The sequence below is a fragment of the Cydia fagiglandana genome, chromosome 10, assembly GCF_963556715.1.
Source record: "Cydia fagiglandana chromosome 10, ilCydFagi1.1, whole genome shotgun sequence".
Lineage (NCBI taxonomy): Eukaryota > Metazoa > Arthropoda > Insecta > Lepidoptera > Tortricidae > Cydia > Cydia fagiglandana.
In genome coordinates, this window is record NC_085941.1 from 5,178,396 (window position 1) to 5,197,225 (window position 18,830).

General features: G+C 36.5%; 1 protein-coding gene and 1 non-coding gene across 5 annotated transcripts in view; both read right to left on the reverse strand.

The window, feature by feature from the left end:
- Nucleotides 1-14,053: 14,053 nt before the first annotated feature.
- Trnae-uuc (transfer RNA glutamic acid (anticodon UUC)) lies at nucleotides 14,054-14,125 on the reverse strand. Its single transcript has one exon. It is a non-coding gene; the product is annotated as a tRNA-Glu (tRNA).
- Nucleotides 14,126-14,904: 779 nt separating this feature from the next.
- LOC134668144 (diuretic hormone class 2) overlaps nucleotides 14,905-18,830 on the reverse strand; it is a 120,192-nt gene continuing 116,266 nt past the window's right edge. For all 4 annotated transcript variants that reach the window (XM_063525662.1, XM_063525660.1, XM_063525661.1 and 1 more), the window contains one exon: nucleotides 14,905-17,026. In XM_063525662.1, coding sequence (XP_063381732.1) covers nucleotides 16,897-17,026 — 130 coding nt within the window. In that variant the 3' untranslated portion in view covers nucleotides 14,905-16,896. The remainder of the gene's footprint in view (nucleotides 17,027-18,830) is intronic.

The window sequence follows — 18,830 nt, forward strand, 5'->3', positions numbered from 1 at the left end:
TAAAGTTCGAATCGGGCAGTTTGGTTCTTCTGCAAATTTGTGTGTAAGTATCGTGTTTCTTCATTTCTTTGATTCCAATTTCTGATTGAGCTAAAATTGGTTATTTGATTGATTGATTGATTGAGAACTTTGATTGATAGTCTGCGGCTTCTTTCCAACATCGCTCTGGCCTAGTGGATAGTGACCCTGCCTGTGAAGCCGGTGGTCCTGGGTTCGAATCCCGGTAAGGGCATTTATTTGTGTGGTGAACACAAATACAGGTATTTGTTGAATTTGTTCCCGAGTCATTGTCGTAACATTTTAAATACCTACTTCAGTTTTCAGCCAATCAATATCCTTCTCTTGTTGCACAAAAATGAAAAAAAGGCAAATCTGAAACGGTAGCAAATTTCACGATTTCTTTCGAACACTCTAATCAAATAAATTCGATATTTAAATACTTAATTAGTCGTTTCTTTTAACTTTCGTAAAAACGGAAACGAGCTCAGTTCACTTGCTAATCTCGACTTTGTTTACTATAGGTTAAGGTTGCATTTTGGTTAGCAAGACTGGATAAGTTTAGATTTTTTGTACACTGGTATGACGTGGGTGTTTAATAGTTGAATTGAGCTTGCATTAGAGTACAAAGGACGCAAATTATAGGTGTAATGTTGCTAGAGGACATAGAAATAGTCGAAGTGAAGTCTGAGAGTAAACGAAGTCGAATTTGCACATCATTATAGACTCTGTGCGGCAAGAGAAGCGTCGTATAGTAATGTAGGTATTGGACTCTCATACAGTCAAGGAATTTAAATTCCGACCCATTTCGTACTTTGTCACAGTGACAACCGTATGACTCGTATGAGGTCTCTAGCGGCTTTCATATTGATTGTCACTGTGACAAAGTACGAAATGGGTCGGAATTTAAATTCCTTGACTGTACATTTCACGACTCTTCTCTTTCCACACAGACTGTAACAAGCAACGGCCGAATAAATATAGACGAAGTTTTCAAAACATTTTTTTTTATTCCAAAAATTATCCATATGACTGACACTTATCTGACACATATTATTGAAAGTTATCCCTTTTCCATAAATATAGTGCCCGCAGCTTTAAATATTACCCAGTACACCATTTCCCGTTCAACAAACGTAAACGCGCATGTCTGTGCCGACTTTTTGATGCCAGATACAAAAACGCACAGATGTCGTTACAGACGTCCACACGTCCCATTTGCACCGACTTACGTCTGTACAGACACGCTGTGCAGACTAAAGTCTGTGCCGTGTAGACCCACCTTTAGACAACAACGGTTTCACTCATTTGAATTTTTAGTCGCTATTGGTGACATGTTTCGGGCCCGTCGGGGATCCTTCCTCAAGCTCGAGTGCTCGCGGTGGCTGCACGTCGTGCCCGAAACATGTCGCCAATAGCGACTAAAAATACAAGTGAGTGAAAACCGTTGTCGTCTAAACAGTTAAAATATGTCACACGAAAACATCATCATCTCAGCCATATAAGACGTCCACTGCTGAACATAGGCCTCCCTCTTAGGGGGGGGGGGGGGTGGTGCATGCCATAATCGCCACGCTTGGCAGGCGCAGGCGGGTTGGCGATCGCAGTTGAGTATACCGAATTTGAGGAACGCTGCTGCCCGTCCACCGGTGGTCTTGGACGTGGTTTAAGGACATACCCGGGTCCGATTAATAATTTCGATTAAGTACACCATTTCCCGCAAAAAAGTCGTGATTGTTAAAAAGGGTTTGATGGCTAAAATAAAATTCGATACCTATAAAAACCTCTTGTGCGGCATTACATTAAAATATTTGATGTTTTCAACCGCGCGTGTATTGTATTGTAATGGAAACTCTACCGACATTTCCAACATTTTCATGGGATCATTTTAGGCTTCAGACAGACTTCTATTATATTTTCTCAAAATTCAAACTAAACAGGCTTCCAGAGATTTAAACCTAAGCTAAAATATTCAAAAAGGCATACCTTAAACCACATTCGCGTGGGCGCTTGTTTCAAAGGGAAAGCATAATATATAAACCACAGACAAGACATCCTCCAGACTGAGTATAGTAGCTATACCCCCTCTGCCACAATATACGGTAGTTTTACTCCATTTTCGAGGCGAAAGTGTCTTTGTGTGACGTCCGTGTCTTTGAACGGACCAATCACGGCACGGGACCTCGCTCACCCCGCACCCCAGTATTTTGGCAGCATTGGTTTCATGAAATAATTAGCAGCAGCCATACTCTAAGTGTGTTCTGCGGAACCCTAGGGTTCCGCGACACCCCTGCAGGGGTTCCGTAAGAATTTAGAACACTATGCTTTAGTAGCCTCGAAATTTTTTATATAGGATTAGGTTAAATTTTACGTACAATGTAGGGTTCCATCAAGTATTTCGCTTTCCAAAAGGGTGCAGTCAAAAAAAAGATTGAGAACCGCTGGTCTAGAGGATTTTTAGCCTATGATATAAACCGACTGGCAATAATATTTCTGTCTACACTCCGTCCGAGGGATTTAAGTGAGATTTACATTACGAAATTAGTGACGTGAAATTAATTTCGTGACATTAGTTTTATCAACGGTTTCACGTGTATTTTTATATTTTCGTAATGCATGCATTAATTTCATGAAAGAAAATCAGTTTCGTGCCCTGCGCGATTTTTTGGTGAAATTTAGTGTCAAACTAATTTCGTAGTGTAAATGCGACGTAAAAAATTAGTGTCGCGAAAGTGTCTGCGCTGTGCGGACGTGTAGCTTTGATGCTGTTAGGGCCATGTTCACTGCGATACTGTGAATTTAACGACAGTCTTATTTCACGAAATTAATAAGTATTTAACATTCACATTACACAACAATAAAAAAAAAATTCGCGTTCGTGAAAGTTATATAAACAATAAAATGTTATTGTAAAGCGCCGGCCACTCCAAGGGACGCAGCCATGCGGTAGAATGAGATATAGTAATATCACTTGCGTCCTCTAACGCATAAATGGGTCCCTTGGACTGGCCGGCGCTGGCCCATCGTGTAGAGGAGCCATAACATTGCCCACGTCTATTTCATATGGAAATACAGAATACAGATCGTATAGGATGTTGAAATAAGGATAATTTCAATTCAAAGTGTAATCCTAGCGTTCCCTTAAAAAATCTTAAATAGTAGGATAAAGAGTAGGCAAATTCTGCATACCTTTTGAGCTTCATGTCTATGTCTACTAATTTATGCTTCCAGAGGGTGTTCGCTCAATAATGACGCTGCTGCCGATGTTCCCATCAGAATAATAAAGTAACTAATCACTACTTGCTCGAAGTAGAGAATTGTGTACTAAAACACGTGCAGTATTATTCAGACTTATCGACTATTAGAAGACCCCTCGTCTTTGGAATTAATTATTTCAAATAAGGCATTTTAAATAAGTTATTTCCTATCGATGTATCTGTTACGGGAAATGTTAGAAGGTTGATTAAATAGTTGTGTTTGCTCAGAGCATAAAAAAGTCAACCACGGCGTTGCATGAACAAGAGATTTCCTTTGGCAGGATTGGTCCTTAGGACCCAAGGATGGAATTAAGAAGTGGAGCCACCCAGATTTTTGCTGCAGGTGGGGGGTGGGGGGTTTTTAAGCGTCTGCGACGTCTGAGATTAATAATTCTTTAAGTTTAGGTTTTAAGTCAAGTTTAGTATCATTTTCAACTAAATCAAAGATGTAGACATAGATTTCATCGAAATCGGTTCAGCGTTTATTGATTTCCCATACAATCCTACACCTTACCTTTCATTTTTAAGGTATTTTTTTGGAATAAAAACTATCCTATGTTCTTCCTAGGGACTCAAACTATCTCTAAGTATACCAAATTTTATCTAAATCGGTTCAGCGGTTATTGAATCCTCATACAAATTTCCTCCTCCCTTTTCACACCCTTAAGGGATCATTTTTGAGATTAAATGTTTGCTATGTTATTCCCCGGGACTCAAACTATCTCTGTACCAAATTTTAACTAAATTGGTTCAGCAGTTTAAGCGTGAAGAGGAATAAAAAAAAAGTATTTTTTCATATTTTATGTATTTTTACTTCGGAATGGTGTCATTATGATATCAGAAATGAATTCGGCACCCCCGATTTATACGAAAACGATACCAAACTTGGCCTAGTAGCTTAAATGATACAGATATCAAGATCAAGTTAAGAGCCCCCCCCCCCCCCCCCCCTAAAAATTTACAACATAAATCTCGGTGGCTCCACTTCTTGAATCCATCCTTGGGTCCTAAGGACCAATCCTGCCAAAGGAAATCTCTTGTTCATGCAACGCCGTATGTTAGCTCCAGCACCATCCGCTAAAGTTTACCCGGGTATACCCGCTTAAAGCCCGGGTAAAGGCTTGGGTAATACTTACAAGTTATAACTAGTAAGTATTACCCCTAGGCCTACCCAACGACAATGGCTGGATAATGTGTGTGGGCCATAGACCTAGTATTACATAGATGAGCTATACGCGTGCCTCCGTGAGAGACAAGACATATGCAAAGCGATAATATTAAAAACACGTTTTAACATTCCTGACAACATACCAAAACCAATCTACGTAATTCGGTCGGGTTATTTGTTGCCCACCATAAACCATACAAAATTGTTGGTGGGGAACAAACAAAAAGTGAGACTGTGATAAGGACAAGCAATAATACCGCTTTCGCCGCTACTCCTACTGAATTTTCCATAAGTGCATCTCGTTCGGTCGTTTGGCCCCTCTCCCGTGTCATCGCTAATTATTGTACCTCTATGGTGTGGGCTGACACGATCGCTGTACGCTATGGTCGCTAAGTATACAAATATGTATTGTTGCGGCTAACTGCAGTCGAGGAGCAGAGTAGGTAACATGTTTTCTTGTCTTGTCTTTCTTTCTTCATATTGATATACTAGAGGCCACTCATAATAATAAGCGACGAAGCCTTTAAGTGGATTAATTCTCTGGAGTTTAGATTTATGATTTCTTTATTTATGTTACGTAATACGTACTACCTACCAAAACTTTACACCTTTTAACTTGCATCTAACCTGAGAAGAGAAATTGTTGTCTCATACAGAATACAGTGTACTAAGTAAAAGTAAGTAAGTACATACATGATTGATATTTGAGCAGTTTTTGAGACGTCTCTAACAAGTTTTAGCCAAAGTAGGTAAGGCCCAAATCTAAGTTCTATCAGAATAGCGACGTTCAGACTCCGATACGTGACGCGAACCTCAACTACTGAGAATTCGATAGCTAGAAGTTTCTATCCAATCTGAGTAGCGTTTTGAGATGGATCTTATTATGTAATAAGTCACAGCAATTACTTGTAAGTACTAGTGTATCAGGCATTTTGACTTAACTGTGGTGCACCTTTAACGACCGGTTAGCATACGTTACAAAACTGACGGTCAATGTCATTTGACCCATACATTCTGTCAGAAATGTAACGGTTAGACTTCAAGTCGCGCTTTAAAGTACAAGTTAAATGAAAATGCCCATCAATAGCTCCGTATACAGTGAGAAAAAAATAGTTTAAAACAATTGAAATTGCATTAAAGATTAATGCTTTAAACAGTTCCATATGAGCAGAACAAAGCACTGAATTTTACCGTTCGTACGTCACGTACTTACGTACGTAGGTACATTTATTGATATTGTAGATAGCAGTTAATCTTAATGAAATCACTTTTATGTGTGCTCGATAGATTATATTTTTTTAGTATAAAAACCAATAATTGTAGGTCTAAACATCTACCACACAAGTCCTCATCCAATCTCACAACTGTGCATCACTTTCCTCTTGTCAAAGAGATTGTTCAGAGCATTGATGGTATTTCTATTTGCTCTAGAACAAATACTTCCACCGAACTTCTTTTACGTCGTATAAGCCAGCGTTTCTAGGGTTTTATATGACCTTTTGTAAGTTAAAGTCTTGGCGATACAAAAGGTATTGGAAGAGAATAACGTCAAATCGTAGTCAAGTGAATTTTGCGATGAAAGCTGGAAAGCGTTGGAAATAGGTCACGTTAGTTTGCTGGAATAGTTAGACAGCTATTAGTTTTGGGAACTGCAGAAAGAGCTTTTGCCAAATTACTATGAGTCAATCACAAGGTCAACTAAAGTTTACAATTACATAGACATATTTTGTTGTTAGTGTGAGGTTTAAATAACTTTATGTAGATAGTCTAAAACTGACTGACTGAATCAACTGAAAATATGAACTTATATTTGAAAAAGCTTAAATAAACAATAGGAACTTAAATAAATATTTATTGGAGATTATTATACAAATTGACTAAGCCTTACATTATGAGACTGAGTCGACCGTCCAGTGTCTAATAACCCAATCGATTTTTTTTATATAATCCAGTAACCTATATTATTGTTGTAGTCCTATTGATTCCCTAACTTTTGGTCTTTGTCAGGTAGATTTATTTTGCTTATTTTTTGTTTTATCAGTTAAACGGCAAATGGTGGCCACATTTTTTCGTTTAGGTGATGATCGAAGTCAAAAGTAAGTAATATAAAGTGTATCTTATACATTTAAACGAGCAATTCTTGTATATTTATATCTATATACCGGGGTATTGTATATTTATATCTATATATCTATATACTATATATATTTATATTTATATCGGGGATTTCGGAAACGGCTCTAACGATTTCGATAAATTTTGGTATATGGGGGTTTTTGGGGGCAAAATCGATCTAGCTAGGTCATATCTCTGGAGAAACGCGTATTTTCGAGTTTTTATGTTTCCGGAGCAAATTTCGATCTCCTGATAATACATAAAGCAAAGTCAAATCAAAACGTTCTTAAATGCCGCCTCCTCTGAGACGTGAATTTCTATTACTTCGCAATTGCAGCTTCCATTTTATCCCAGAATTCTTTTCAAAGGAGAATTCACAAGCTCTGTCTTCCGAAGCATGAAATCACTAAGATAGCTGCCTGACGGGGCCAAGGATGTTATTATGAGCGTTATGTGACCTTTAGCTGTAGCTAATAGATTACAGTTTTGTATGGTATAGGGATAGGAGCCAAACGAACGAGCAGACGAATCGTCTGATGGTATAGTCCGACAAGAAATTATTGAATTTTTAAGCGCCACTTCCTATGTAACTGTCAAATTTTTGACGTAAAATGCTTAAATCGTAATATTTAGAACTAAGCAAGTATACCTAGTCAATTTGTGCAAAAACTCTTCCAAGCTTTAAAAACCTACTAAATCATTACTTGTATCTTCCTTAATGTGCCACTCTGGCACCACATACCTACAGGATGGCTAAAAATACTGCATTCCCGTTATCAAAGAGGTTTTAAGATTATACTAAGCAACGGAATCGCGAAAAAAAAAATTTCGCTGTTTCATATATTTTGTCCGGCCCATTTTCTATGGAAGCATTAATTTTTTCGCGATTTCGGAGACATTTGATACTCAGTACAAACCTGATCGACCCGACCTGAGAAACCCGCGCGGGGACACAGCCGGGATTGACGCCAGGATGATGATGATGACAAACCTGATCGACTGATATGATTAACAAAATGTGCTCTAGCCTATTATTACATTTAAAATGTGGAATGCCTACCATCGCACACTATTAACTATACATCGGTGGACCTTATGCCTTTTGTAATAAAGTCCACCGATATACAGTTAGGAGTGTAGCTGCTTGTACACAGGGGAGTGGCAAATTGATGGCTCTACCCTCTGGCCGCCCAGAGACCTATAAAAAGGTCTCCTGCTCCATTCTAATTTGAACTTTGTGTTGACAAAACAAAATTTCATTTTGCTTGGCAAGGTTTGAAGTATGGGCGGCTAATAGAGGCTGCTAACGTAACCAACGGCATAAGTTAGCCATATTCACTAGCCCGTCATTATAACTTTGCAGTCAAAGCTTTTAGGTGAATAACTAATTTTATTGCGAATTACTAAGTCGAACTCATTACATTCGTCACAATCGTCGGTGGCTTTCAATGTAGAATGACTAGAATGAGTGACGAAAGCAGAATAGGACTAATTTAAGAACTTAACGAAAATCGAATGGGACGACCCAAGACGATACCGATGGTCCCATCGATTTTGACATTGCGAGCAGCAATTCAGTCGACAGCTATGTTGCGCCGCAATACTGCAGCAGTACTCAATATGCTGGTGCAGTATTGCGGCGCAACATAGCTGAGACCTTTTATAAGTAGGTAAGCATCGACCACAGACAAAACATTCTCTAGACTGAGCATAGTCGCGCTACCCCCTCTGCCACGCATACGGTAATTTTACTCCATGAATTTTAGTCGAAAGTGTCTTTGTTCGTAGGTGTCTTTGAACGGACCAATCACGGCATGGGACTTCGCTCACCTGGTCCCGCGCATCCCCGCATTTTTGGCATCATCGGTTGCATGAAATAATTGCCCTAAACTCGGTCTAGAGGATTCCTAGTCTATGGCATCGACTTAATCAAGTTATTTCAAGTTCATTTGGTAATGAAATTCTTCTGGACAGCCTGAAGTTCTGAAGTTACCTTAAGTTCTAACGGACTTAAAGCTTCTAAATACTTTGAGCATGTTAACTTTACTGTCGTTAAAAGTTAAAAAGTTGCTAATCGTATTTGGGTACCTATGTTAATAGGTAGGTACCTATACAGGGTGGCTAAAAAATAAGTGCTTTCCCGTTGCCAAGAAGGTTTTGGGATTATACCGAACAACTTTTACTATTACCAACCTTGGTTTTTTCATACATTTTGCCAGGTCTATTTTCTATGGGAGGGTAAATTTTGTTTTTCGCGATTTCGGGGTTGGTCTCATAAAAAGTTGCTCAGTATAACCCAAAACCTCTCTGGCAACGGGAATACACTTATTTTTTAGCCATCCTGTATAGATTATCAACCGTATTTCTATACCGTCAATTTTACGAGACTTATCTTACTTAATTATGTCCCTTAATTATATCCCTATCTTCCTGTATGGAGTGGAAACGTGGACTATCCTGGCCAGAGAGAGAAAAAGGATTGATGCATTTGAGATTTGGTGCTGGAGACGAATGTTACGAATACCTTGGACGGCGAGACGTACTAATGCATCAATCCTAACCCAGCTCCGAGTGAAAACTCGTCTATCCACCATATGCCAACAGCGTATACTATCATATTTCGGACACACAGTGCGCAGAGGTGACGAAAGTTTGGAAAAACTGATAGTGATTGGACACACCGAAGGCAGGAGATCACGCGGTCGTTCACCAATAAGATGGACCGATCAAGTTAAAGACTCGTCATCCTCTGCTTTCTACACGGTCGTCAGAGACGCGTTGGACAGAAACCGGTGGAGACAGATCATCCGCTCCAGATGCAACCCTGATACTGACCACGATCCTCAGACATGAGGGACCGACCAAAGAGAGATAGATTATCAACCGTATTTCTATACCGTCAATTTTACGAGACTTATCTTACTTAATTAAAAAAAACAAAACGATTTTAATCAATTACCTACTATCAAAGAGAGCACATAAATCGGTTTGCGGAATCGTTGTGCTTGAAATTCCAATAATACCACCCTTATATCGACCTGCTATAAATACCTGACAGTAACTGGCAGTAACTTGCCCTTATCTAATCTAACTTGAGCAAATATGTCGTAAAGCTGTGTCCTGTGACGTCACTGTCGCCGAAACATTTATACCTACGGCACAAGGGCATAGCTGCGAGAGTTCGGCAAAATGTTTCGACCCGTTTATAAAGAAAGTAGAATATCTATAATAAACGCTTATTCCTATATAGCTGAAAAAATCACAGCCTCTATAATTCTTTTACATTCATTAAATATTTGCTATTATACTGTTGTTTATTTTAGGGCTCCGTAATTCAAAAGGAAAAAACGGAACCCTTATAGGATCACTTACCGTGTGTCCGACCATCCACCCTTTCTTTCCAAAACTACTGGGTCTAAAATTTTGAAAAAACACAAAATAGTTCTTTACCTTCACCTTGGTCTGTGCCTTCAGCATAAAATTAATCAACTGTAATCCAAATGGTTTCAAATATGGCTCGTAATTTAACTCGAAGAAATTGAATTCGCATATCCAAAGCTGACTATTCGATGAATGTTGAATGGCAACATGTTCTGTGACATATTTTATAAATGGAAGAAGAAACTCAGACAAAACCAAAAAGAACATTTGTATTTATTTATACTTAACCCTTATCTTGGCAAGGCTCAAAATATCTTAAATATAAACATTTTTTTAGTTTTTTTTCACCTATTGACCATACTTAACTATTAAAAAATAAGAAAAAAAATCCAGGATTTTCCAGTTTCGGAAAATCATATGTATCATATTTGATACAATGCCAATAATAATATAACTCGGCAAAATAGTTACCTACTTTTAGAATAAAAATGAAGATTTAAAAAAAACATGTAATGCAACAGAAATTAGCATTTACTGCTAATTAAACGCAATCAATTATTTTTTTCTATAAGTAAGGAGGGTAGCTCGACATATTAATGGCGGCACAATTATTGTGTTAGGTAATAAAGTGAACCTGCTAGATTTTTTGAAGTTCCATGTATCACGGGTGTTACGATGCCAAGATAAGGGTTGATTTCGTATCGTAGGGATACCTTGTAGGGTGCTTGGGACTATAATAGACGCCAAACGATCTTTCCGATAAGGAAATAAACCGAGCTGTCAATAAGGATGCGGCTTAAGTTAGGTTATGGTAATTTTAGATTTTAATTATGATCTTGTTTTACGTATACCGGGTGTGGCCTGTAATATGAGCAAAAAATTAAACTGTAGGCTGTACTCCTCATACTGACTAACATTTGTTCAGCGACTTTTAAAAATAACTTGTGGTTTGATTTTTAATACACTTTAAAGTTAATTCTAAGACGCAATGTATTGTTTTGTTTTGTTTAAGGCGTGACAAGCAACTTCAATCACAATGATATGGCGTGGCGATGGCGTCCATTGAAGATAATATTTATTTTGCATGAAAATAGGGAGTCTAAATACTTCATAATTTTTAAAAGTAGTAGAATAAAAGTATCACCGTTTGAGGAGTACAATCTATGTTTTAATTATTTGCTCATGTTACAGGCTACACCCGGTATATATATCGTTACCTTTATCGCTTTGTTTATTCATTAGATTTTACATACTTACATACGTATTCATTTTATGAATGCACATTTGCAGCATTACATTATTAATTATTACCGTGGTTCTTTTCGCCCCAATGCGCGCACAAAGGCATACTCGTATATCTATAAATAGATGGGGTGAGGTCGACAACCGGTGCACTGCAGTTTATAATGAAATATCTTCCCACTCGTTCACCTGGGCCTTTACTATGGAATCTCTCATCGTGTGACCTCAGCCTACAAAGGTTCGAATTATTACGACAATGTCTACTAAATTTACTAATATTAACAAAGTGTAACTATGTGTAACTATGTGGCCCTTGGCTGCTAAAAGGTTATCGACCGCTGCGTTAGAGGAACTGTAGGTACCTTTACGAAATTTAAGACAATTCGTATAGCCTCCTGGATCTGCGTCCTACACGTATAGGGTTACCAGATGACAGGAATTTTCCTGACATGTCAGGAATTTTGGCCTTTTGTCAGGAAGTCAGGAATGGGGACGGAACACGAAAATGTCCGGATTTTTTTGAATTGATAGACTTTTTTATAAAATACCTTTTTATTTACTTAAATTAATCCAAAAACATTGTAAAAAATAATAAAAGTGATCCACTCAACTTATCAATAACTTTGTTATTATTAATTAACAAATTTTTACTCAAGCATAGGTACACAGATGTTTTAGTAATTGCAAAGGCAAAGATAACAATAGTAGGTAGGTAGGCAAACATCTTGTTTAATCGGACTAAAAATCCCCGGGGCCGTCTAAAAATATGGATGTCAGGAAAAATAATCGAAAATTAGGAATTTTGTCAGGAAATTCCAAATTTGTATCTGGTAACCCTGTACACGTAGTACAATATGCCTCAATTCGTTTTCGACTCTGTCAATTCGTCAGTGTCAGGAGCATAGTGAACAAGTATTATGTAAACTCGTGGTAAGGGTACCGCTATCGTACGTCCTACGTGAGGACTTTCGCGTACTATCGTAGTAAAGTAACCATTTTACTACTTTTACTACGATAGTACGCCAAAATCCTTGTTTGTGTAGTAATATTATGACACAAATACGGATTTTAAACGGAATTCAATATTGTACCTAAATTTATTTCAGAACTGTGCCCGTAATATTGGTTAGTAGGATAACATTTACTATTTTAATTTAGTATTAATCGTATCATAAAATTGATTTAAAAGGAGTATAATGCAAAATTTTTCTTTTGCTATTTAATGTTTTCAGGTACCATTTTTATCACCTGTCACGTTTTGACAAGTATGTAAGTGCGAAAGTGACAGGCATTAGTGACAGGCGATAAAAATGCAACCATGCTGTCACCTAACCTATATTATTTGACCATGTAATGTTTTCTTTCATCTATCCATTTGAGAGTAGATTTTGTTTACTTTTATTTAAAATACCAAAAGATACCTACAGAGTATAGGTAGGTATAATTTTTTATACACATTCTGTACTTTTCAGAGTATGAGTATGGTTAGAGGTGGGTTAGAGATAAGAAATTCTTATTAAGAATTATAACTAATATTAAGTATATACCAGTGGCGGCGCGTCCATAAAAGCCGATTCCCACCGGCTTGCCTGTTTTTGGACGTTTTAGCAGAGTTGTAAAGGAAATATGTAAGCCAAATTAGCCCCGGCTTGCCTTCGGATATGTTTGACGCGCCGCCACTGGTATATACTGATGTGTTATGTTATGTAATTTAGATGTAAATAGTTGTAAATATGAAATATTGTAATTGACATGTAAAACTATGTTTTATAAAGGAATAAATGAATGAATGAATTTCACCCATAGTCCAAAATGAACACGTTTTTATTCTCCTAACCAGAAACTTAATTTTGTACCCTTTCCCGCTATACCTACTTCTGCAGCCTGTAAACATAGTATCCAAAGGAAATCGAGTGTGGATTTTCAACCCTAACGGTTTTATAAATACCCACTGGCTCGGCCATTGTAAAAACGTGGTCACCCGAGCGAGTGCACAATCTGCCCTGGCGAGGGTGTCCTCACGGCTTTAAATAGGCGGACTTTGAAATGGGTTTTCGTATGTTTTTGTTATATTCTGAACTAGGTCTATCAACTTCGTAAGAGCCAAGCCAATTTTTGCGCTTTTGAATTTGGAACTTTCTCTTATTTCTATAAGAGTTTATAACTTAAATTTAATTTGTAACAAGTACTCGTTAACTGAGGCGGCGCGGACAAAATGATTTGCCGAACTCATTGAGTAATAAAATACATACATACATACATATAATCACGGCTATTTCCCGGAGGGGTAGGCAGAGACCACGGATTTCCACTAGCTACGATCCTGACATACCTCTTTCGCTTCCTTCACATTCATAACATTCCTCATACACGCTCGCCGGTTTAGGGTGCTCTTGACCTGGCCTTTCTTCAGGATTTCCCCGATCTGATCAGAGAAAGTCCGCCGAGGTCTACCCCTTCCAACTCCCACTTCCCAATTAATAAAATAAATTAACTAAATTATTTTATAAAGATATAAATTATATTGGTCAATGTCTTACAACCGATTTTGTAACAGGTACCAATTTTATTGTCCCAAAGAGAATCTAGAGTGTAATCTTGTAATTTTTCAAATTTTTATTTGCAGGGTACTAACCATCGATATAAACGAAGTTATATAATAATATTATGAATATGTCATGTCACATAGATCGCAAGTCCTATTTTTTGTGTAATCACTGGCAAATTATTAGGTATTAGGTACCTACTTACAAACATTAACGGGTACAAAGCCTACTGATTAACAGTCCGCCGGACGGTATCGGCCTCGTCGTCTCGTTATCATTACCAAATACAAAACGGAACACATTTCACCACAGAATTCATTATTGCCAGCAAAAAAAAACAAAAAGATTTCCCGTACCGGGAATCGAACCCGAGCCTCCTGGGTGAAAGCCAGGTATCCTAGCCACTAGACCATACGGGATGTTATAATCACTGTCAAAATTTAGCTTAGAATTCTTAATCTTGGTAATAATAATACCATTTTCACTATTATTATGTAAAATCACATCAAATGGGGATAATTACTCAAAAAGACTATTATTAAAATATTGTTTTACTACATAAACTACTATAACCGATTTTCTGCCATTATTACCATGTCAGCTACAAGAATAATTAGGTGTCTGTAGCGACATCTAGCGGATTTAAGTGGCATTCGGAAGAACGGTGCGAAAGGACCAGAGCGCAGGCAAACAGTACATAGGTAGAGTCGCATGTTTTTGATAGATGGCGCTGTGCTGAACAGTGTTGTGAATGTTGACCTTGTGCTGTGGTGCCTAGATGGCGTTGACGTTTTCTCAAATTATTTATTACAATTTCAGGTTACTATATGAACCTAGTTTTACAGTAGTGTCGATAAAGTTTCATGGATGGCGCTTATATCAAAGATTTTTAAAATGTTATTGGCTTTTGATAGTTCAGTGGGTGATGTACTGATTGATGGTGATGTTACTTAATTTTTGTAAATGTTGGTGAATTAATCTTTTTTACAATAGCATCATCCTGGCGAAGTCCCGCCTTTTTTGCCACGGTTCGTCTGAGTCGGAGATCGGATCGGATTGCCAATGTTATAATTTACCTAGCTATAATTATAAGTACCTAGGTTCGATCATTTTTTCCCCAATAAGGTTTTTCTGAAGTAATTTACTGTCCTATTTATTATGAAATTTATTTGGGATAGAAAAAAAAAACACCGTTGAATGCATCAAAGACATTGTTAATGTATAGCTTAATATATATTTAATATGGCGTATAATTTATCAAAGAATAATGCAAACACAGCAACGTTAATATGAATATCTCTTTATTTTTAACAATAAACTCTAGACAGGAGGTATTTTATCACTTATTTTATTAATCTATCTAACTATTTACTAAATAATTTGCCACGTACATTCAGAAAGATAGAATTACTTCTTACATTATGGGTAAGTAGGTAGGTAAAGAAACGGGTAGGTCAATAAGTTATACTTATTATAACTAGGTAAGTAGGTACTCTTATTTATAATTAAAACAAATGTGCAAATTCAATGACTAGAATGTTTAATACTGTTTTTTTTACAAATCATATTTCTTATAGATTTAACCATCTTCGAACCGTATTTATGAACATAAAATATGATACTGATTTGATCTAAAAAAACAATGTTGCGCTAGCATACATTTAGAGTGGGACCAATGACTGACCAAAAGTGGAACTAGCATTCGTTCAATTCTCTGTGAAAATATGACGTTTATTATGGCACTTCCACATTTTGTCACGTCAAACATCATCTTGTCCTGACTATATTTACTAACTTCGCAATATATTGCATAATTCCAAGGGCGATGCACAATTATTATTAAACAATTGATATCATGTTTTATATTTCTCAATACCCTTTATTCACAGCAATTTAAACAACATTCTTGGTTTCCTTCATGTACCATATACACTATGAAAGGTATTTTATACTCAGTTAAACTCTACGCCATCAGATTCTAAATTTATCGATAACAAAAGGAGATTTAAAACATATATGGTTAATTCAATTCAAAAACAATAGAAAAGGTATTTTTTTAATACTGGCGGGATACCGCTCTGGACCGAGCAGAGTGGTGTGCTCTTGTGTTGGAGGCCAAGACTCATTTTGGGTCAACGCGCCAACCAAGTAAGTATTAAATTGTTAAAGACCAATAAAGGTATTATGCACGTTTGGTAACTCTAACATACAAAGCTTTGTGCAGTTATTGCGTCATATTTTCGTATCAATAATAATATTTTATAGGATATCAACGATACTAAAGATAGTGATATCTACAAAGATGATTTTCAATGTTTTACCAGCCATTTTACAGTGAAAAAGTTATGGGGAGGCCTAGGATATATACTGTTATATAGATAGGAATTTCGATCGGATATAGGTTAAGACCCCATGTGACATACTTGCGAAAATAGTTATAATTATGTTAGTTATGGATGTCATAAAAAGTGGTAACATGACATTTGGTACTGTTGTTATGACGCCCAAAACACCATTAGGACTAGACTAGAGTAAAATATAATGTTAATATTACAAGATTATGATTATTATACTTAAAATGAAATAGCTGTAATTGAAGATAAAATAAAATAAAGTAGGTAAACAAGCCTACAATAAAAATAATTTGACTAGATAAAAATTAACATTATATATAAAATACTCATTAGCGTACCTAAATTTTGATTGTATACAAAAAATCTATAAATTAATTAAAATATATTAATTGGAGTTGGTAAAAATAAGTTACATAAAGTAAATCATGACTAGAACAACAGTAACATTACAAAACAAACAATAGGGGCCAATCATAAAAAACTGCAATCGAATTTAAATAATAGGTATGTTTTAGAAATGATGACATGACATCCTCGCATCTGTCATCCCGATACATTTCTACTTTTCGATTTTAAACAGTTGTGAGTCATAGTAAACTTAAGCTAATTTTACGTTTCAACGTATGTTTAGTCATTTGCGAGACACATTTTCAAGCACTAACAGTGCGCGAGCAGCGGTCAAATTATAGGTGAGTTAAACCGTAAATTAGCTTAATTTACGACACTTCTTAATTGTCATATTGGCTATGGTCTCAGAGACATTGAAAACAATTGAAAACTAGGTAAATAGCAGCGCGTCACATGAGGTCTTCCGCAGCGGGCCTCTAGGCCTCCGTCTAGTGCGCGTCTCGCCGCCTCCGGCCTGGGCCGCCCTCGTAGTTAGCTGCTGCGAGGCCGAGCAGGTGCTTGGCCTGCATGGCGCCGGAGTACCCGCGGCTGAGTCCCAGGTCTATGGCTCGTTTCTCGCTGGAAAATTTAATGATTGCGTTAAAAATAGTTTTTTTATAACGTCAGCTAGTCACGATAAGATCATCGCTTAATAGGGATCTGAGGCCAATTTTATTGTTTCATTTGAGATATATTTATTTTGTTTCCTTATCGTGCTGTTTGATGTATCGAACTAGGCAATAAAAAGTGTTTTGTAAATACCTATGTAAATTGAAGTTCCGATGTGTTTCGCACATAGGTATTAGGCATTTTTATTGTAAGACTGCCTCTAGGCCTAAGGAACGATAGGTACTAATAATAGGTACTCGTACTTGGTAATACCTATAAATAACGGTGCCATAAATACCAAAATATTCATAAGTGTATCTAACTTCTAATGAATTTTCGGTTCGAATTTAAACTGTTGTGAGACATACTAACATTGAATAATGTTACGGCTTAGACTCCTTAGAGCCTTAGGTCTCCTTTCTCAAGCACTAACAGTGCGAACAGCATTCACGATGGCCGTGTATCTCGTATGTCGCGCTAGTGACTTAAAACAAGTGAGTCTAAACCGTACATAAAACTATTCAATGAATTTTATGGTAAAATTCCATTTTTAACCGCAGCTGCACTACCGGTGCTGAACGCGTCGCTGTCATTGTCAATTTCCATAGTAAAATGAACAGTAATGCAGCTCTGCTGTCGTTGGAAATGGAATGTTACCCTAAAGTGGATGGAGTTGAGAGCTTCAAAAACCTAACCTTATTCTACCTACTTTATTAAAGAAATAATTTAAAAATATACTATCTGATATCTGTCTATAATAGCTAAATACTATGTATGTCAATGTAATTTAATAGGATTTTTCTAGACATGAAAAGCAAAACAATAATAATGACAATATAGAGCTAAAGGGAAATGTAATGGCTAAAGGAAAAGTTTGAAATAAAAACCTTAACACAATATCATTAAAAGCGTAGAATTATTTTGAGCCCGTATTTACACAGGTACACAACTTTTCCTTAAAACGCCATTTGCAATGTTAAATGTTCCGACATACTTGACGAAATACGTAACGGGCGCAAAAATAGGTAAAGCAGAGTTTTAAAAACTTTTACAAAATGTTGTGTTTCACTCAAAAAATTTTCCCTTTGCGGTATATTTCAGAAATGTTGTCGCTTTAGAAAAATATATAATATTCATTTCACATCTACAATTGCATACATGTAGAATCATAGGAGCTGGCGCGATGTATGTAGGTATGTACTGATTTGTCAAAATAGTAACACACAAAAAAGCGCTTCACAGCTTTCTGGAATCAACCTTCTAAATATAAGCTTATGTACAATATTATAAATTACTTTTGCTATATTAATTATCTTTTTGTCTCCAAATATTTCTCTTATCTTGTCTAAAGTAAACTAAAATACTTGAATGAATGAAGTTTATCTTTATCTACCAAAACAGGACGTAGGTTATTATTCTTTGATTTGTTAGTGCATACAAACTTAATACCTAGAAACAAAATAATACCATACTTAAATTAAATTAAACTTAAATTATTCTTTTATATCCAAGATATATAAACACGACGATTTAAGAATGATGACTTTATTGACACTAATATTTAGTGAGTGTATTGTAAATATTGTAGCAACTTTTTAAACCTATGCTGAACACTACTCCAGACACATTAGAAATAAACCATGGGATTACGCATATAATAAGCGATATAGTATGTACCAAGGTGGCAATTAAAGTACAGTCTACACCCAAACAAGTTTTTTCATCTATGCATATTAAAATAAATTAAACTTCTTTGTATGAATTAATATCTTTA